This window comes from Falco rusticolus, chromosome 6 (genome assembly GCF_015220075.1).
Source record: "Falco rusticolus isolate bFalRus1 chromosome 6, bFalRus1.pri, whole genome shotgun sequence".
NCBI classification, from domain to species: Eukaryota; Metazoa; Chordata; class Aves; order Falconiformes; family Falconidae; genus Falco; species Falco rusticolus.
The window spans coordinates 48,123,160-48,145,487 of NC_051192.1; the positions used below are offsets into that span (position 1 = coordinate 48,123,160).

The 22,328-nt window shown below is 36.9% G+C and overlaps 1 protein-coding gene across 7 annotated transcripts in view; it reads right to left on the minus strand.

The window, feature by feature from the left end:
- UTRN (utrophin) overlaps positions 1-22,328 on the minus strand; it is a 413,274-nt gene that overhangs the window by 9,843 nt on the left and 381,103 nt on the right. For all 7 annotated transcript variants that reach the window (XM_037392250.1, XM_037392248.1, XM_037392249.1 and 4 more), the window contains 6 exons: positions 18,413-18,549; positions 16,764-16,802; positions 16,446-16,511; positions 13,919-13,984; positions 6,427-6,585; positions 5,789-6,032 (listed from right to left, as the gene is read on the minus strand). In XM_037392250.1, the coding sequence (XP_037248147.1) occupies positions 5,789-6,032; positions 6,427-6,585; positions 13,919-13,984; positions 16,446-16,511; positions 16,764-16,802; positions 18,413-18,549 (711 nt within the window). The remainder of the gene's footprint in view (positions 1-5,788; positions 6,033-6,426; positions 6,586-13,918; positions 13,985-16,445; positions 16,512-16,763; positions 16,803-18,412; positions 18,550-22,328) is intronic.

Consider the following 22,328-nt stretch of genomic DNA (forward strand, 5'->3'; position numbering starts at 1 on the left):
CAAAACTCCTTCACAATCCAGCTGAGTGAAGACTCAAGATTGAAAAGAACTTTGTTAAACCTTAAAAAATGGTATCTAGCCATCGCTCCCGCTGGCGCTGCTTCTCAATGGTGTGGAGGGCACCAAATTGTCAGGAAACTATGTACTATGTAATCTCCAGAAAATTAAGCGAAGGAAACCATACACTTTGAAAACTGTGTTGTAGGCAAGCCTTTCTGGACTCTTAAATTCACCTTAAGAATTAAACACGAAGTTCCATATTACATTCAGTTGTATACATGTACGTACTTGAGATTAGGTATAAGTATACACATATGGACACAGAATAAGAAAAGACCATAAGACTTCTTCACTATAACAACTCAGAAATATTGGAAGGGATCTTGCTCAGGCATTTTTGGTTTTTCCTCTTTTCCTTCTTTCTTGTAAGAAATCCTTTGAGGAAGAGAGTGGTAATACAGTATTTGAGCTCCAGAAATGATTGTTCTGAAAAAACAGAAGCACTTGAACAGTATTTACATCTGAGGCTGTTACAGAGTCTTAGCTGAAATGGTTGCCCCTATCATTTATTTTTTTGATTGCAAATCATCAAATTACTTCCAAACAGCTTAAAGAGTAGCTTATTTAAATAAATCTGTCAAAAGTAGATACGGAATTATTAAGAAACTATCATTATTTATAAGATCTTTTCGAAACTGGGACTGAACAAGTACCTAGAACAGCTACAAGACTCGATGCAAAGAGGTAACATATAGAATAGGAGTTCATTTGTGCACAAGTTTGCTCCTTTGTAGCTCACAGCCTGAAGTGCAACCTTCAATTTTTGTGACAACTTCCAGATTACAAAAAAATCTTCAACAAAACCGAAGATTTTTGAACAATGAAAGATACTTTTTCTTCCATACACAGTGATGAGAAATAGAAGGAAATGTTCCCTTGAGCACTCAGTAAATCTTTTTTCTCCTCCAAATCCCATCTCTCTCTCAGCATGACGATACCAACTTCCAGCTTTGACTAAAAGAATAAATCAAGAAATATTGCTCTGCATATAGAAGACAAACTGAAATGTTTTCAAGCTGGCCAAGGATTTTACCATCAAGACACTCCTATGAACAATGAATGCCTATCAAGTAGTTAAGTAATTTGCTATTCAGTATCAGGCTTCAACCCTACTACAGAGTCTAGGTAAAATGAGTGTGGTGATTTTAAATAGGCCAAGCCTGGGGTAACTAACTCCAGGTAATTCTATAAATCCAGGAACCTATGTTCAAGAAGTTAGAGCTATAGTGGTAAAGAGATGAGCAAAGTCTCTAAGGGTGAGGAGTTACTGAACAAGGTTAACTCCAGCAGCAGAGTAGCTGCTTGCCCACCCACAGACAGGTGGACTGAGCAAATTTGAATAATCCAAAACAGAAACTTGCACCTGGACTGGATCTCTGTGCCTCTTCAAGCAGTAACTGTGGACAGATGGTGCAGAGATGACTGAGGGTGTCTGAAGAAGGAAGACCGCTGCTGAACTTGATACAAAACTGCAGTACAGCAACACATAAGATAGATCAAGGATAGTGAAGCACTGCAAAGTCAAGATTAATTAGGATAGAAAGGCGATATCTACAACCTTAAATGATGGATTAGTAGTGAACGTTATTTAGTACCACTTAGGAGTGCTATTGCAAATGACAAAAAAGCCCCACAGAGCACGAGGACTCTTTAACAGTGGATAAACTGTTAAACAGAGCAAACAAAACATAATTGGAATACTTTACATTGATGTACCTTATATTGCTGCAGCAGTCAGAATGAAATATTTCACTTGGATTTAAAAAAAAAAACAAAAACAAACAACAAAACCCACATCCTCTTCTAATCAGAGGATAATGTCTGATAACTTCATTTTTATTTAAATACACTGGCAAAAGTTACACTACATAGTTCCAAGTGACTGCAGTAACAAGAAAAGCCAAAAAGCTCCCAAACCCTCTTCTTTCAAAATCAGGACAATACAGTTAAGCAGATGAAGAGTGGGGTTTGGAGGAGAAAGGGAAGGGTCTGGTAGAGGTATAAATGCCTTAATATAATAATCAGACACTGAAAAATGCTAAATGCAAAATAGTTGAGGATATAGCTGCACATATTTACATGATTTAACAATTTTACTGGGAAAGAACCTGAGAAAAAAAATGTAAAAAATCATGTTCTACTTGACCTCAGCTGCATAACACCTGCAAAATCTGATCACTTCCATCATCAACCCCCTTCAGGCATCATGAAGTTCACGTATCCTTATTCAAACCAACTCAGCAGACAACCCATCAGCCAGAAACCATAATAAAATAGCCCTAGATGTTACTACATGCTTGTTTCTTCTTCTTGAATAGATACAAGCAGGGATACTGAGCACACCTCTATGGGGATGAAGGGGAGTTTCTGGGAGTTTTCTTTTTATGCAAAACCAAATGAAGATACAAAGAGACTGATAAGTTCTTCTCTGGGAAACTCTGACATTGAGGTTTTTTTCTGTATTATAGCAGATGTTTATTTTCAAAGCGATATTTATTTTAACCAGTTTTGATCTACAGTGCCTCATTTCACTGTGCTTCCTGCTGGTGTTTTTCCCAAAGAAGAGCCTGAAGTGTTCCGTGGCTTAATGGACAGATAAAACATACCCATTCCTCCCTTGACTTCTGTTGCTTTTGGTAAAAGCAAAACAAAACAAAAGCCCCCACCCCCCCCACCTCTCAATCAGAGGAAACCTCAAAAAAGGCCAATTCCCATACCACATCCATTACAAATGTTTCTTCTTGTTCCAGTCTTATTCTCCCTTTCCTTTTGTAGCTGCCGCCTCTGCTCTTTTGATAAAGCTCCCCTGTTTTCAGTTGGAGAGAAAGCTGCAGTTCCTATTTACTCTCGGAGTCTGATTATAAAGCCATTGACAGATGATTTCAGCTCCCATTAACTTCAGTATCAAATCCAATATGAAACCTCTGTTCAGCAGCTCAGACAAGCAGAGAAAAATCCAAACAGACTTTAAATGTCCTTCATAATAGTTGTTACTTCTACCTTGCACGTGCAGTATCTAAAAGGGGCCGAAGAAAGAAAAATGAAAATGGATTCTTTATCTTTTCTCTGTATGATTAACATGTTGGTACCAAAGTTGTCACATGCCAGTTCTGTTTCACCTTCCTCTTTGGCACTATAATCAATCAGGCAGACAAAAATGACAACATCGTTTGACAGCTACCAATCCTCTGGGCTTGCTAAAATAAAAATAGTATGGTAACCTCAGAATTGCGACCTGAAGTAGGCAAATGTGCAGTGAGGATGCATGCATATTTCTGCTAAAGGTGCTCTCTAAAGAATGTCCTAGAATGCTCTCATCTAGATTAAACAGTTACTACAGCAAAGTTTCTAAGTTTCATTAATTTTCTACCCAAACATCTGTGTGTAGACAGACTCACTCCATATCTTTTACAGAAAAAAAAAAAAATTAGTTTCAGTGACAAGTTATTAACCCAAACAACAGTCAGGAGGCTGAGTGGAAATGAGAAACAGAGAGACTTGCTGTTGACAGAGGAGAGAAAGAGAGATGGCAAAGAAACTGCTCCAAGACAGTTGTGTCCTTTAATACTAGTAATTGTTACTACAGGAATTACAGAGGAGTTACCTATTTTGACATTGGGACTTATGAGAATCTTCCATGCGAGTCATCCATCTCATTAATGAGAAAAGATATTCCTTATATCCAGTGAAAAATAATTGGGACAGCCAATAAAAGCAAAAGAAACAAATGTATATACTTAGATCCCCAGCTGGTTTCTGATGAAGTCCTTCCCCAAGCAGTGAAAGAGATAAAGACTTTCATAGACAGTAACGGCCTAGGTGACAGACAAACAAACATGCTGAAGAATGGTCAATTTTTCAGAATGTTAAGGGGGCAGTAATAGAATTCAGTGCTGCTTTATAATTGAATTGATGTCAATATAAAGAATTTTCACTGAAGAACTAAGAACTTACACTAAAAATTTGAATTCTTTATGATTTCTGAGCCCACTTCATATATATATATTCATATAAATATAGATATATTGTATAGATAAATTATAGAAGCAATAATGCAGACCTTCTCATATACTTGACTTTGTACCAGCCACTTCATTAAAAGACAGAGGAGAAACAGGAACAGCTTAGGAGAAGACACTTGGAACAATCAGAAGCATGTCACGATTCCCACAGAGGCAGGAGATTTTGGACACGAAGCAAAAGAGCAACAGTATATAGTAAATGATCAGAAATATTGAAGAAGTTTGACTCTTGTTCTGCCTCACCCTATCAGAAACCACAAGCTGCAGAATACTCCAGAAAAATCCAAGGGCAGAATTGATAAGAAGAAGCTATTGCCCCTCTGCCTGTCCACTTTATCACAACACACACACCTACCCTAAAGCTCTTACTAAGAATGTTACAAGGATACTGAAAAGATTACAAAATTACAAGATTATCCACAAGCTACATTAAAAAAAAAAAAAGTTTTAAAGGATGAACATGTTCCTGCTTTAAGCACTAAGCTGAAAGTGTCTGTGGGTTTGGCAGAACTTCTGCTTCTATTCTACAGCTGTTTCTTCGCAGATCTTCAACCCTTCTCTGAAACACCCAGTGCTGGCCACAGTTCTCAAGATACTTACTTCATGAATTATTAACAGTTGCACCATTTATCTTCTCCATTAAAAATTTAAGCTATTCAAATGCTGATTAAAGATGCTAGAATAACAGTAACAACAAAAAGACTGCTAGCAGGGTAGGGAAGCCATTGGGGAACAGATCCTTCTTAATACTATTCAGCCAAAACTGTCTAGAAAAATGACAAATTCAGCCAGTGAAACAAACAAACAAAAAGTATCTTTATCACTGTAATGAGAGTATCACCTACAGCAGGAACTTACACCATTCTGATACTTGGTTTATGCGGTCTGTTTCTTGGCTTAGTTAAATCCTCTACTATGTACAGCCAGTCACCTGACCCACGGGAGGCAGAAATACTCTGCCTTACTGTACTCTGACCCAAGTGTAATGATTAGTTAGGAGAAAAGATTTATACTTTTTTTTTTTTCCATCGTTCAAGCTTCTACACATGATATAGTACAGCTAACATCTCTAACAAAACCTGTAGATTGTTGCTGCAGTTTTCCTAATTACATGTGCATATGATGACTTCAAAACCAATCAACATTTCTTCCCTCAACAAAGTAACCCTATATTCTCTCGATTTTTAATGTAGTTGATTGCTCCTTTTGAATTTTAAATGTACATTTGGCCATCTGTCTTTGGCATGCTAAGAAAGGTTTCAGTGACTAACCATGAAAAAAAACCCCAACCAAACAACCCAAACAAAACACAAAAACAAACCACAGAACAAATTATTTCAGGAAAGATTGGAAAAGTGAAGTCAAATACAGGCATGACTGGCACCATTACTTAGAATAGGGTATATATTTTCTACCCCCTGCTTTTTAATTCATGAAAAGCTATTGCACTTGTTTGTGTTATTCTCAATGTTTCATAAGTCATCATGGTCACTCCAGCACTTTTAGTCATTTTGTGCTCATTTGGCTTTCACCATGGCTTATAGTAGAGGGTAGGAAAAATTATCTTTTCATGCCAGAAATGACCAAGTGCAAGAGACCAACCTAGTGTAGTGCAAATATCTGCAGTAAAATTCCAATACCTTTGTTCCACCAAGAAATCCACCCTGCAGAAACAACACAAGGGAATGCCATCAGTCTACATCTACCTGCTCAAGTAGCTGCCGTAGCCGGTGAAGCTGAGACTCCAATTGTTTATTGTGATCTTCCAATATTTGCATCCTTGCTTCCAGGCGACCTTTATGTTGCCTCAAGAGTTTAGCTTCAGCAATGAGCTCTGCATCTTCAGAAGCATGCTGAGGTGACACAACGGAGTCAGGAGGTGATGCAAGAGGGTTTATTCCTCTTCGAAGATGTTGCTCCTTTAGTTGCTCATATTCTATCTGTAGACTCCTGGTATATTGAAAAAAGGACAAGAATGATGACTATCAAGCAAATTAAAATAAAAAACTTCCTTAGATGAAATAAAGTTACCATCATCTCCCACTAAGAACACAAGTAGCTCATAAGAAGACAATGTCTTGATTTGTGGTTTATGGGAAAAAACCATAAAACAATAAAGTAGAAGTGAAACAAAGGTATTTTATCACAGACCCACCCTCTTCTACCTAATAAAGTCAGGCTATGCATGACATGTGCCTTGACTGAATTTTTTTTCTTTTGCTAAAATCATGACTCCTAGGTTGATCTCATTTCCAACATACATACATACATACATACATAGTACATGCATGGCTCAAACAACAATGAGGTGACAAGTCAGAAACCGGTAGGATGATTATGAGACCTTTGCTCTTCCTCAAGGTCAGCAATGATGCGCTCCAACTCTCCTCGCTCTTCCTTTTCCACTGACTTCAGTATCTGAGCAGGACTCTGTGGCTGACTCACAGGCGACTCTCCTCCCAGCGTCTGACAATATTGCTGGATAAGGGCATGTTCATCCTCTCTAGAGAAATAAAACCACACAAATAAAGATAGAGCAGTAAAATATTCATTATGCGAGCAAACATATTTGTCAAACTAAAGGCGTTCGTTTGCTTATGAAAAAGGACTAAGAGAGCAGGAAATAAGCCTAAAAAATATACTGCACAAAGCCATAAACATACAATGCACAGGAAAAAAAAAAAAAAAAAAGATCTGTAGTAGCATAAAAGACCAGTTTACTTTAATGTATGCATAAACAAGAAATACTGCTGGTGGTTTGAAAAGAAATGGTGAAAGCAAGAATCAGACATAATATCCAAACAGACATAAATCTGAAGATGACTGATTTGAAATGCCTTAAAAATAAATAAAATCAAACAAGCTTTCTGGTAGTTCCTTTTACATTCCTGGTGAGATTTTTAATATTAGTTAGGAGGTAATTTTGGTGTGCTCAATTTACCTAATAAAACCAGAAAGAAAAAATCACCACAGAATTCTCCAAGAAGTCATAAAGTAATGGATCATCAAGTATCTAGCTAACACTGTGCCCTGCACAAAGGGACTGACAATGCTTCAAAAATAATGCTATAGATTTTGAATTAGCCTTGTATTTCCACCTTTTCCCCCCCATTTTGACATACACATGCAGTACACTGAAACTCTTCAAGGGTAGCAGATCTCCTCCTCCTTACAGATTCAGGGATAGAAATAAACTGTAACACTGTCCGCCTCCTGGCTCCCATTGAAATTAGCTTCTGGTAAGGAGACACAGAAGTCCTGGCACTTTCAATTGCGCTATAAAGTTCAAATGAGTTTGCTTTTGTGGAAGTGTGCCTTTCTTTCCTCGTTGCTGGCTTTTCTCCATAAGTCAGATGGATAGAAAGTGAAGGAAACTATGTCCTAAAAACAGTTTGCTTGCTTGCTTACTCAAGAAGGATAAATCAACCGTAGAAAAACATATACTATTCATGTCTTTTAAGAGAAATTGCTGCAGCAGTACAAATGCTGAAGAAAACCCCCTTTAAATTCTCTTCATTGCTTGACTACAAAACAGAGACTGCATACGTTATGGTACAGTGAAGTGTTGTCCCTACAAACTGAACATCCCTGAATAGACTAAACTACCCTAAACATCATCTACAGTTAAAGCATGGTCAACAACAGAGAGAAAGACACGAGTAGTATATATACAGATATACAGATAATGTTTAGAAAAGATACTTTCTCACATTACAAATGTTTCTTGTGCTGACCTTTTTCCTCCTATTTTTGGAAAGAAGTAGCTACAAATTCTCCTATTAACCAACTGTGATATGACATAATGAAAAGTATCCTCAAGCACTGCCTTTGAAAGCACATACAAAAAATAAGAAGTTCGTTATACATAAACTATTTTTTTTCCAAGTAAAAGTGTAATGGAGATTCTGCACGAGGCTTTTAAAAAATTTCCTGTCAGTCAATTTAACCTTTTTCATCACAAAAGATCCAAACGTAGTCTCTCATTTGAATGAATAATAAACCCAGGTATTTAGAAATGTATACTCTGGAAGAAACAGAAGTTATTTCTGCGGTGACAAATAATCTATAGACAAACACATGTACAAGTAAAACACATCAGGTGTTTTACAGGCCATGCACGTGGATTGGGGTTTTTCTCAGAAACACATTCAAGCTCTTGGGGTAAAGGGAGCAAATGCATGTGACGGGAACAAATAAGAGTTGCAAACACACTGTTTGTGTAATGAAAGACCCTATTTTATACCGCTGACTCAAGATTTTTTGGTAGCTCAGTACATCAATACCTATTTAAAGCATCACCAGTATTAGGAGCAAGACAAAATAACCACAGATTTCATAAATACTGATTCCTGATTACTGATTCTCTCTCTTAGAAAACTACTTCTATGTAGTACTGCTTAAGTCAAACTTTTTACTGAAGACTAATCCTATGGTTGAACAACACTAATCTATTTCCTCTTAAGGATAACTATTCTCTATCTACCCAAAGTCAGCATGTGGTCTTCCATTTTCTGACTTGTCATTGAGATTTGAAAATCTGGACTATTACAACCAAATGTGCATCAAGTAACACTATACCTAAAAAACCCAAAAAACCACACAAAAAACAAAACCAAAAAGAAAATAGCCTGTAGCAGTTCTATCCACTTTAAAAGTTCACAGCATTCTATTCCATGAAAGTTGATTTATGAAATAAAGGTTAAAAACAGGTATGAATAGACCCTTCCACAGAGCTCTGGTTGCATATCACTTTCCTTCATCTTATCTTTTGTGATTAACTACTGATTTGCAGAAAGTTTATATGTAAAATTGTAAAAGGAACCTAATTAGCAAGTTCTTCCACTTTTAACATAAAAAAAAGAAAGCCTCTAACTGCTTTCTCTTCTCCACTACTTAAGTGATTGCAGAGAAACTCAGCATCTCTTGCCTTGTCAGTTTGCGTTAGTAAAACTGACACAAAGGCTAGTGCATTTCATGGCGTTTGGACCAGGTCCTAAACACGATAATGAAAACCCCATGGTACTTCATCCTATAACTGTCTTGATAAAAATCCCCACCCCTTATAACTAAATGTTTGCCACAGTGATGTAGGCACAGAACGGGCTTCCACAGCCCTGCAGAATGTGCAGAATCCCCTCGCTGTGGCCGACACGGCAGCACTAAGCCGGCAGCGCTGGCAGCTCAGTGTCCCATCTTCAGCAAGTACGGAAATGGAGTGTTAAAGGCGACTAGGAAGAGAAGACAGCTTTATCATTCAGGATCAAAAAACCTGTTTACATATTAAGTGATACAGTGTAACGACACACAGACACACAGCCTTCTTTTGTGCAAGGGCGTTGGTGTTGTCAAGGCAGATTCACATGATAAAGTAGTTTAGTCTGATTATTTTAATTAGGCACCAAAAATCTGCTGTCTACACTTTAAGATGATGAATTGGTTTACAAACTACCTGGGTAGTCTGAAATGTTTTTGTTTGTTTGGCTTTTGTTTGGGTTTTTTTTGTTTGTTTGTTTGTTTGGGTGTTGGGGTTTTTTGTTTGGTTGGTTGGTTGGTTGGTTTTTTAACAGAGCTCTGTAAATCTGGATTTATTATACTTATTTGAACTAGTGAAATCTGAGATTCTCTCCAGATTTTGCATTAGGTATAACCTCATTTTTAAATTAAACTCATAAACCCTTTAAAGAAAGAGTTTACACAGTAAATGCTTAGATATTTTTGACTGTACCGTGGCCCAGTATGCAAGATCAACACAGCTAAATGCAGAAAATTTTATATTTTCCTCTCCCAGTTATTCAGTCCAGAGAAAAATTAATTTCCTTCCTCTCCCACTGGTTCAGAGTCTCAGAAACTGTACACGACAGACTGTGAAAATTGACTAGTCTTTTTTAGGCATTACATGTTGCAAATGACAGCAGGCTTTTTCACACGCTGGAAGAAGTGCCTGATAGAAGTCTTCTGAAGTGTGTGTTTACTATGTGTTCCACCTCTGGTCTGTTCTGCAAAAAATACTAGTTCAAAACAACAGAACCTTGAACCTGCACTGACAAACCTCAAAACTGTAATTAAGACGATTCATTAGTAGCACAGGGCTACAAAATGACCTAGAACATAAGGGAGTGGCATACGCTCTGTGCAATGCAAACTCTTTCATTTTGAGAATCCAGGACTCTCTTCTGCAGAACTGGCTGGAGATGGCAATCAGCAACAACCAAAAAAAAAGCACACCACCAGAATAAATTCCTCATTGTGTCATGGTGGCTATTCTTCTGAAGACCCTGCATGCTTTGAGAAAAAGCTAGAACTACACCAAGTCCTTCAACCGCAGAGGCTGCAGCTCCTTTTCAGCATTTCACCACACTAGAAAGCAGTAAAAATGACATTGCAGGAGGTCAGATTTGAAAGTAGTACATATCAAAGGAAAAGAACACCCCAACAAGGAAACACAGGGAAAACAGCCTTTGAAATATCCTATTGTTTTGTGGATATATTTTTTCAAGCCACCTATTCCAAAACATACATGCATAGAAGAAGCAATAAGGTTCAAGAAGGTAATCCAAAATTATTTGTCTTTAACTTACTTTTCTTCTCCTAATTTTATCATCACATGGAACTAATTTCTCATTGTGACAAGATGCTTTTTAACCACTTACGTCATGTCAGAGTATTCAGGTACTACATTACTGGAGCTCGTTTGGCTTACGACAGACTGATCGGCAGTGCCAGCTAAAAGTACCACTGGCCTTTCTCCTATTCCTGCACCTGAGCGGGTAGCTCCCTAATAACATTTCAGATACGTTCCAACTCTGCCTTCAGTTGAGCGTGAGGTGGCGTCAACAGTGCTGCAGACATGAAGATAACTGGTAGTAATGACACTAATCAGAAAACAGCTATTAAACATTTACACAGAAAGTATTTATACTACATCTAGCAGAATTAACTTCAGTATGGGCTAGATGGGACAGTTCGTACATTACAGGGATAAGAGAGTTAAATTCTTGTCCCATTTTCCTAACAAATCTTTTTGTCTTTTCATTCTACTACACCATGATTTGTCAAATTGTGAGGCATAGGTTTTTGTTAGGGACGCTATTTATCATTCTTTGTTGCAAAGACTTCGTGTTTTCCTTATGCTCATCTTCATTTGTGAAGAGGCCAGTCTGCTTTAAAGATACAGATGTTTTTGTATGAATTAAAGCCCAAGAAAATGCATCACAACAGTCTAGCCTAAATGTTTAGAACTCCTTAATGTATGGAGGAGCTGATATGAAGTAAAAACATTTTTATTCAAAGTATTTACACCAGAAAACTCATGCATGAGAGTATTTGTTAAGAAGCTGGACATACTACAGTAGAGACACTTACTTTTTTCAGTTGAGAATAATGCGTTTTTAAATGGAATTTACGTAACTTTAGGGGAGGGGAGGGTTAGAAAGGTTTAGTTAGGGAGATAGAAGTCATAATGACATTCAAGACAACAGGCTAGTTAAAACAGAGAAATTTCTTTGAAGAATGGTTTCTTAATCAAATGGTATATTGCAAAACATTCCTGAAAAAAAGCCCGTATGATGTTTAACTGACAGCAGAAGTTGTCTCACTGTCATTCAAATGTAGAAGACTTCTTACACACACTGTTCAGAGCACGAAGATTTTTAAAAGTATTGTTGATGAACTTGTGAACCTAACAAGATCAAACCAGTAACCTTGCAAAATTAAGTGCAACTATGCCTCTGTTCTAGGTACACAGTAAACTGAAGGACTCTTGAGGACCAATGAAAATAAGATCACAGACTGTAACTCCCAATTATGAGAAGAAGAGAATTTTATTTCCAAACCAGTCATCATCTCCTGAATTCTTTTGAATACCATAAGAGAACGAGATGCTTCTTAGATACGTTTACAGCAGGGACAATGAACTGAAAAAATGTGTATCCACATTTCAAATTGTTTCTTCAAATTCAGTCTATATAGAATGATAACAACCTGCTCATTTCTATGACAAACTACAATAGTATGAATAGAGCTGAACTATAATCCTAAATTCCCAGTGCTCCAGCTGTAGGCAACTTATGATCCAAACTTCATAGCCATGTAGATGCCTGGAAAAATTTCTTCACTGAAAGGGTTGTCAAGCACTGGAATAGGCTGCCCAGGGAACTGGTAAGGTCACCACCCCTGGAGGCATTTAAAAGATGCGCAGATGTGTCACTTAGAGACACGGTCTAGTGGTTGGACTTAATGATCTTAAAGGTCTTTTCCAACCTAAATGATTCTATGATAATAGCTTAACTCCAAACTTTAAACCACAGTTCATCAGAATTTTGTGAGTACTTCAGTATGTAACTTAATGAAAGCAAATTATCTGCAAATAAAACAGAAGGTGTCACTGGGTACTTTCTTTTCCTCATTGGTCTCTTAATCTCTGCAAATTTTGTTTGTGTAACAGTCCCCTTTTGACAACAGGACTGAGACCCAAATACAGAGGTCCCTCTCACATGTTGGCACACAAACTCACCATCCTCACTCCTTTTCTTAAAATAAAGGTTATTTTGATAAGGTAGCTGGGAAATTGCATTAAAATGAATAGCTAATTTACCAGTAAAAATGAAGCATATACACCCCCTTTTACCATCGGGATGGATGGTTGTTTGGCCTTTGTATATGAGTAGGCTCATTATTTGCAAAATAAATAATCAAGTGTATGAACATTTAGCTGCCTTCAAGTTTTCAGCTTTCCTGCCAAATGACAGTATGTCTGCTTTTCTTTTGAAAGGCAAATCAAAAGGGAGTATTTTGGCTGCATTTCTCTCACTAGTGAGCGTACCAATGACAGAAACACATGAAAACAGTTACACATGAAAAACGTTTTATTAGTTATGTAAATAGAGTTAATTAAGCAGGAAAGAAGAAAAAATTGAAGGTGGTCACATATGCTTCTCTGAAGCAAAGTATTTTAAATCTCAAATTTAAGCCTTCCTAGGTAGAATATTTACATGATTAGATTTTTAAAAAGTAAATTAAAATATTATTGAGAACAATAGCATTTTCTAATGAAAATTGAATAATTACTGCTTCCTCTTTAAAAATGCTGATGACATTCATTAATAACTTGAGAGGCAGTCCTGCTACACTGATTTAATTAACAGAACTGATGACACAGTGAGGTTAAAACATTCATGTATTTTTACATTAAAAAAACTTACTTAATTCCTCAGTAATTCATGGGGTTCTATGCTTGCCAGGTTCATCAATGCATTTTAATGAAGATTTTTACAATAAAAGTCACATATAATTAAAAAAAGGACATGGTGTTGATAAAACTTATGTAGGAGTATGTTTATATCCCCAAGGACAAACAGATGGATCAGCAGCCAGAAAACTGAAATATAAACAACTAGCAGCAACACTGTTCTGGCTTTGCAGAACCTTCAAATTACAGGTGATTTTTTTTTTTTTTTTTTAATTAGAAAATTGTCCTGGGAGTTAGCACAAGCTTCTGACCTACTCCATTGTCCACTTCAACACAGAGGGATTTCTTTTCTCTTCTGCTATGCTAAAAGCAGAAAAGAAATACAAACTGGAACCTATAAAGCTGTGACTTTTTTCCAGTCACATGAAATACCCTCACTTTTGAAGCAGAATGGCTGATAAACGTAGAGTTCATCAAGCAAACATCTCCAATTTCTACAACTGATGCTTGGAATAATGAAATTTATGCAGGCATTCTTGGGGTCATACTAATTATATACTTCCACTGAGATTAAGTCCTGTGTTACAATTTATGAAGACTATACCATCCATCTATAACCAAAGTTCCTGGCAGCCTATGAGTTACTTACACGCTTCCTGTGGTGGAGCTACTGTCCGTGAGGAAGGAGCCATTGGTCCTTTCCATCTGCGCTAGCCTGAAAGGCAAGGAAAGACCACAACTTTCAGAGAACATGCTGCACAATTAAAACAGAGGCAGTGTGAAGATCAATTCTATTTAGAAACATCTCAGGTATGGCAATCTCGGTATACACAAATAGGAATAAACTCCTAAATTTTGTCACAAAAACCTATAATCCGGAGGACTTAGAACAAGTATATTTTCTATCTCTAGCACAATTATCATTAGCATCCCCACAACTCTCATAGTAGAATTAGTCAAAGAGATGTTTTTGCGGATGGTTTTCTTTTAGAATTTTATATAGCTGGACTAACAAAAAAGGATGAATACTTTTTAAATATAGCACATGTAACATCTGAAATTATGCTTGGCAAATAACATCACACTGTGGACGGACAAGTTCTGGAAAACACCACAAAAAACTAATTACAGGGTCATTGCTTATGGTTCCTCATTTTGGCAGGAATTAATTTAAAAGGACTGGATTATTATACTGTAGATGTAAGGCCATACAGCTCTTTAAAATTGCAACAGGGATTGTGTGTCTACTCAAGCTTCTAGGAAAGATACACCCTAGGTATGTAAGACACATACATAAAAATCTAGGAAGACTCAATGCTGTGCACACACATTTGACTGCCTCAAATACAGCTCTTTCCTTTACTATAAAGGTATCTTAATTTCACACATATTTTTGCAACTGTGTTATGCATTACTATAGATTTCAAACTTCTTTTTGAAAGCAGCGTCCAAGGCCCTAAAGAACTGGGAACTCTGGTGTCTCCTTTTAGCATGGAGCAAGGTTGCCCATCTGTACATTTGTTAATATTCCTCAGGACTGGAGGATAAGTGCAAGCACATACAGGATGACATCTTGATCTCTTTGTCCCACTAGGGCTGCAGTGGGGTGTTGTGCTCCAACACCTCCCCTGAAGGAAAGGACACGCTCCTAAGTGACTAAAGATATTCAGATTATCTCTGCTTTGGGGCATCTCAAACAGATTAGTTCATGGTGAGTAACGTGTTTACAAGTCACCTTTGTAATGCTGCTTAGCTCAGCATCTTTACGTCTTTGATGAAACCTAAAAAAATAGTCTTCATAGTCCCTCTGTTATACAGGGAAGTAGTACAAACCCCAGTATTTTTCCCAGAGGGGAGCCCGCACTGAATCTCTTAGCTAGCGACAGATATCCCGACACACAAATGCAGATTCTACCATTATCATCATGTTTTCAACCTCCATCATTTAGTGAGGATTTGCTTGGAATAGCATGAGGAACCAGGAGACAGCCTTAACCAGGGAGCAGAGGGAGACAGGGAAGGGACTCGAGAGTCACAAAGAGCCTTCATGGCAGGATACAAACTGGAAGTGGAGAAAGGGGTTTATAAGCAACTCAGTGGTGACACAGCACAAGAGAATGGGGAGACGGTACTTGACTGCAGGTAGGGGACTTTGTTAACAGAAAACTGAGATTGGAATGTTCTTCAAACAGTGACGATAAAGGTTTTAAGCCCTAATATAACACACTGTTTCTGCTTGGCACAGTCTTATCAGGGAAGGCCTGATAATATTTTTTGAAAGAAGCTTAGCTGAAAAGATCAAAACAACAACAACAATATCACTAGTTTACATGTGAAATACACATAACAACTGATCCAACTAGAAAGCACACAAAAATTACATGAAAGATAACAGAATTTTGTCTTCATTTTTTAGATGTTATTACTAGAGGAAGAAGTGTTTTGAGGAAGTTGTGTGGTCTTAGTTGTTTTGGTTACATATTTGTGTTCCTTGGTTACTTTCTTGTTACATATTTTGGTTACATTTTCATTGAATATTTGTGTTCCTTGGTTACTTTCTTGTTACATATTTTGGTTACTTTTTTGTTACATATTTTGGTTATTTTTTGTTACATATTTTGGTTACTTTTTTGTTACATTTTTTTACATATTTTGTTACATATTTTCCTTACTTTTCTGGTTACTTTTTTTGGGTACTTATTTCAACAAGACACAGAAGCGCTGAAATGTCGTAATAGACATTTCATCCTGAAAAGACTAGAGTGACCCCATAAATGCCAGAACATAACACATCTGTACTTATTCTGTGTTCTGCTAAAAGTCAGTGGTAAAGGATATTGCCCACTTATCACAGAAGAAAACAAAACCCTGGATCTAAAATCCTACAGGGAAAAGTTATATATCCAACAAGTTCAGTTTATGTCAAAGGTTAAAAATCAAGAAACAAAATAATTCTGCAAGTTTCTATTCTGTATGATAGATGATAGATTTAATGCATCTATTTTACATTTAATACAACTGTATTCAGAAGCTAATGATTTAAAAACATTTGACTGACTTCTGAGTACAGAGAATTGTATCTTTTTAATAATTTTCAGTCAGTAATGTATATTAAAATCTGCAGGAATCAGTCACAAAAAATGCAGTGCACTGGACAGACACTGTACATCTCTTACCTAGTAGCGTACTGCTCTATCCTGGAGTGTGTGTCATCATGAAACAGCTGTGGAGACTGGGAAGGACTAGTTTAAAATAAATAAATAAAAATTAGGGGTGTCCAAAGCAATTAATGACACAGACAACATAATTTTAAAACCAAGTTAGACTGATGACAAAGAAATAAATTCACAATAGTGCCAAGGGTGTTACTGCTTTGAGTCAGTCATGCCCTATAGCTCATACACATTAGATTAGTTGCAACTGAGCTAAAAGAAAACCACCAGCCAACAGTGTACTACGCTTTCCAGACAAAGGGGTGGGTTCTGCATACTCACTCATATTGCTCTGGCCACATACTGATGAGAGTGATAGGACTGTAGGGAAGACCAAAAAAAAAAAAAAAAAAAAAAAAAAAGAGAAAAGAGAGAGAGAGAAAGAAAGAAACTATGAATCAAAAACTTTAGTACCACTTCAGCAAAAGAAAGCTGGAGAAACACAAAATATTTTGTCCAGCAACCCACCCCACATTATTAGAATCATCAACTATTGACATAGAAAAGAGACAGCAACAGATACTGCTGTGTATCATGAAGAGACAGGAGACTGACTTATACACTTCATTTTGCTAAATAAAAATCAATTAAAAAAAATACCAAATCCATGTTACTGATTGAACTACAGTTTGTCAACCATGATCAGTTTCATTTAAATTCTGCTCAAGTACCAGAGCTTTCATTTTGAACTAACTAGAAAATAATTTTGTAAAAAATTGGGGTGAAAAAAACATCACTGACAACAAAAAAACCCACCGTAAGTCAAAGTTATCAATGGTTATTTTCCTTCTGCATAAAAGTAATCAGAGGTAAATACATTGTATTACAGGCTGATACTTGACTATTTAGGATTTTTTATTTTATTTCTTTTAAGGAATGTATTACTGAGTTTTGCCACCTGCAGGGGAGAAAACCAATACCAACAGTTTCTTCAGCATGATGCTGGCCATTTATCTTTATATTTCTCACATGACTGGAGCAAGAGAGTATTATCCTGACCTGTGATTACAGTTCTGACATTCCAATTTCTGGCACCGTTGGCAGACTTTCATCACATCAAAGCAGCTTTGTTTTCCTGTGTTGGTGGCAGCTGAAGACTGCTCCAGTGAGTAACGTTTTAACATTTGAATGTGTGTTGCTTCCTTAGGAGCCAGGCCATCAATAATGCCAGTTTTCAGATTACTTGGTAAACTGCTAACGAGCAGGGTTTGTTTGCTTATTATAAATGAAATGCACAGTCCTCCAGTCATGAAAACAGAGCATGGACAAAGGCACTGGGCTGTTGCATGTAAACAGAGCATATATGTTGAAGCTTCACATCTGCTGTTGCTAGCTAAGCAGTGCTGCAGTACTGCAGACTCCAGAATGTCAAGGACAGTCAATCTATGAAACTAGTTCTAGCACCCTGTCAACACATCTTAATTTTGCTCTTTTAAGAGTGTCCTTTGCTGACAGCTACCAAGTAAGTAAATAACGTTGAGTAATTCTGCCAGCACCATAAGTAATACTGTGGAGACACTGACAATGCTCTTTTATTAGGCCACCTATATTTCTGAAGCCTGTAGGAACCTGATTAGCTGAGAGATTTCTAACTCCAGTGACTTTGATATAACCAAATAAGCACTGCAGTTTCAAAAAGCTCAGTCTCCCCAAAGCTATAGAAGTGTTCTCTGTGAAACAGCCATTCAGCTCCTTCCAACATTACCTGCTAAAGTCCGTGGGTTTATGATAAAATGCTTCCAAAAATCAAAGTATAATACATGTGACTTTTTCAAAACTAGGAAAGATCTGCAAATAACACAAAACAATTCACAGAAGGTAATAACAGCACAAGGCTTTACAGCTGCTGTTGATTGTTTCTCGGGTTTCACTTTGTTTTTAACAGAATAGGCCAGTCACCCCAGGAACAATTACTCAGTAATCAAGCTTACGTCTCCAGGTTGTCACCCTCCAATACTGTTTGCACAGGTAGGTAGCCAAGTCGGGGATGCTTTGCAAAATACTTCTTTGACCGGAACTTATTCTTCAGCACCTTTGTAAAGTCCCGTACATCTTCCCCAGACGTTGTCTTAAAAAGTTAAAAGAAATCAAATTGAACATTGCTAAATAGCATTGAGATAAAAGTGCTGCTACTGTCCTGAAAAAGGATACAAGAAAGAACCTCAAAATGTTAATGATGTTAAAATTGCCTTTTTAGTGTCCTGAAAAATGGTACAATAATAATGTCCTCTACTGAGAAAAACAGCAAGGCTTCAAATTCCCAGCAACAAACGCATTGGATTTACCACTGAAAGAGATTCAACTCTTGAGGAAAACATTTATAACCAGTCCTGCAAACCACAAAAATTTAATTTTTCAGAAAAATAAAAAAAAAGGCAAATCAGTTTGCCAGATACAAGGAGGGGGGGGGGGGGGAGGGGAGGGATATATTCTTTGCCACTGAAAGCAAGCTTGACAGTGTACTTGTACACATAAAGCTTCTAACTCGCCCCACAGACCAAAAAACCTTGTAATTACTGTGCTGAAAAAATACAGCTAATAGCAATGGCTTTGTTTGGGGGGGGAAAAAAAAAAAGAAAGAAAGAAAAAAAAAGTAGCTAACACAGCCCTCTATATTCACAAAGGGCCACAAAATACTCACTGCCCCCCATTCTGGAAAACTCCTAAACTGAAAAACTTTATCACAAGATGGGAGCAGTATGTGCTAAATCATCTGCTGTAATGGCCAAATTCTTCATGAGCATTTTCTAAAGTTAGCAGATCTCTTCCTACAGGATTGTGCCACTACCTATATCATTCCAGTCAAAAAAACCCCACAGATGAAGTAACAGCCATTGTGCTAGCACTGTTTGAAGGCACACTTCAAAGGCACAGTCAGAGGCAGTCCTGGTAAGAACAATTAGTGCCTGAAGTAACAAACTCATGTTTATCTGCCTCCTTACTACTGCAGGACAAGACTAGTATAAAAAATAGCACAAGATTCTCCAAGGCTAAATTTACAAGTTAGAACCAGCAACTCCCAGCCCCCCAGCACCGTTTTTTCTGGTTCCCACCGATGCAGCCTCTTCCCAGCCTGACAAGTGCTTAGCCCCATCCCTCACCCTGACATGGAATTAATTGTGTTCTTTAGGAGAGAATTAAAATTGATGCAACTGCTTTTAAAAATCAGTTTAATGGGAAATAATCACAACAATAAAAGCAGCACTGCTTTGGTAATACTATTCGGTTGATTTCTGCTACAAAATCAGGGATGCAAGCAAAACATGCAGGCATAAAAAACAAGGTGAAAATGGCAATAAAGACATCTGCAGAAAGAAACAATGGTATACAGTATGCCTTCAAAGTATACGTGCTTTACAGACTGTACTGAGTACTTGAACAGAATGGTTCCCATCACATGTAGCAGTTACTATTGAGCATTTCCTCTTGCAAGTGCAGTAAAGAGGTCATTCACCTTCTGCGTTAGCTGAAGGTTTGCAATGGTTTCTACAGATCTCCAGCCCAAATCCTGTAACAACAAACTACAGATTGTATTTCTGTATATTCTGCTTTGGGAGAACCCTGTTAACATAAAAGGATGCCAAAGCAGATGGATATCCATAGGGAAAACTGAGTGAAAGACTTTTCAGTTTTGCAAATTTTTTCCGTTTTGTGCTACAAAGAGGACTAGAAGCAGGTCAGGCAACCTACTATCTGATTTTATTCTCTATTTTCAAAACATAAAAATACTTATCTATTTATTTATGTATTTAATGTATATATATAAAATACTGTAATATATATAATAATGTATGTATAATATACGCAGTTACAAACTCTGTAATGCAGATTAGACAAGCAATAAAAATTGTAGATAATCAAACTGATGTTGGTAAGAGTTTCTCACATATGGTGTTAACAAATGGAGCAAATTCGGGATTAAGGGGTGTTTGAACCCCTGAATTTTATAACTGGTGAACTCAAGAGGAGTCCCAAAATCAAAATCATTCTCAGAAAGCATCTGCTCCAATGACTGCATCACCCAGACAAGGAATGTGAGGCAGCCCAAAGGGCTGCTTGTTCTCATGCAACAGTAACTCCAGCAGATGGAACTCTGTCCCAAGGCCAAGGAATGAAAGTTTTAGTACCTACACATTGCAGAAATAAATGTCTACTGAGCTGCCAGACTTTTCCTCTGGTGTATTCTTTATTTGGTATGACAGCCTGATGCAGTTCCTTGGAAAGGCTAATATGACTGTGTACAGACTGAGGACAATAAATACTAACACCAGTGAAATCTGAGCAGATTTGGAAGAACTATTTTAATTTACACGCAACCAAGATGCAACTCTTAGAAGTATTTCTTCTTCTTTTTTTTTTTTTTTTTTTTTTTTTTTTTTGCATATAACCACACTACAGAATCCAATCCAAAATCACACTAAGACAGATGTACCATAACATTTTACTTTTGAAAAAGAATAGCCAGGCATTGTTGTGTAGAATCTATCTATTGAATTCAAACCAACAGGTAGCTTGTACACTTCCTTACATCATGACATCTTGACTATTTCCACATAAGTCAATAGTACAAACACCACCATAGTTAGAGAGCTACTTCAAAAGCAAAGAAAAAAAAAATCCTTCACTGAAAATTTGAGCCAAACCACCATACTTTCAAACTCAATTTAAAATATTAGTTCTTAGAACAAGACAAAGTTCAGGAAGGAGTAACTAAGATCCATGGCTGGCACAAATAAATAACTAAAAAACCGCCTGCAGCAGAAGGTCTCAAGGAGAAAATCTGTAACAAATGACAAACTGGCAATAGCACACTTCAGTGTAACAGTCAAGTATAAATGGAGTCATAAGTCACACTCTAGAACCAGACAAAATTCCTTGTACATGAACACAAATTTAAGAAACTGGTATTTACATGGAAAGCAGCAGAAGAACCAGAATATGCTGAGACAAGGGGTTTGTATGTAGGTTAAAGAAAACCAGTTGGTATATATTTTTAATATATTAGAAACGGAACAAATCTCTGTCGGGAAAAAGTACTACCAAGAATGTAACAAACCAGTTGGAGAGCTCTAAATTAAGTAATATATAATCTAAAAAATAAACATGAATATATAAACCCTATATGTGAATAAATAATACATAATACTTCTAAAACATACATTTATTTATAGTTCTCACTCTTTTTTTTTTTTTCAAAGAAAAAATAGTGATAATGAAAGCCCAGAAAATTTTCCACTCCTTTCACTACACGTATCTACCTAAAAGGACTAGTCTGCAACCAAGTCATCATTCTCTTAATTACATTTCTTATACTATGTCTAACACAAAACCAAAGATCTGTTCTAACATACACATAGAAACTGATCCCCAGAAAAGGTGTGAAACTCATTAACAAATGCTGTCATTAACCCCAGCCAGACATTCATGGGTTATGAGGAAGCTGGAGAAGTGTACATTCAACACACGAAATAATCAAGCAAGTTCCAAGAAAATATGGTTTTTATAAAACTACATGCTCAGTGATGCAAAATTTCCAGTATAAAAGAACATCTGTGTCATTTAAAAGGAATTTAGTTTATTCTTTAATAGAAGTCCTAACAGAGATAGCTGAATATGATATTCTTCAAATGCTTTAGTAAATTTTAAGGTTTGGATTAAAAAAAAAATCAAAAAAAAAATCAATGCTTTTTTACATATTCGTATTTTTATTTCTTGGCATTTTATTTATCTGTAACACTTGGTAGAATTTGCACCATGAGCCTAAGCATTCTTGATGGAAACCAAAATTTTTAGACCATATGTGCAGGTAAAGAGCACGTAGCAATCAGCTAGGTGCCACTGACAGGC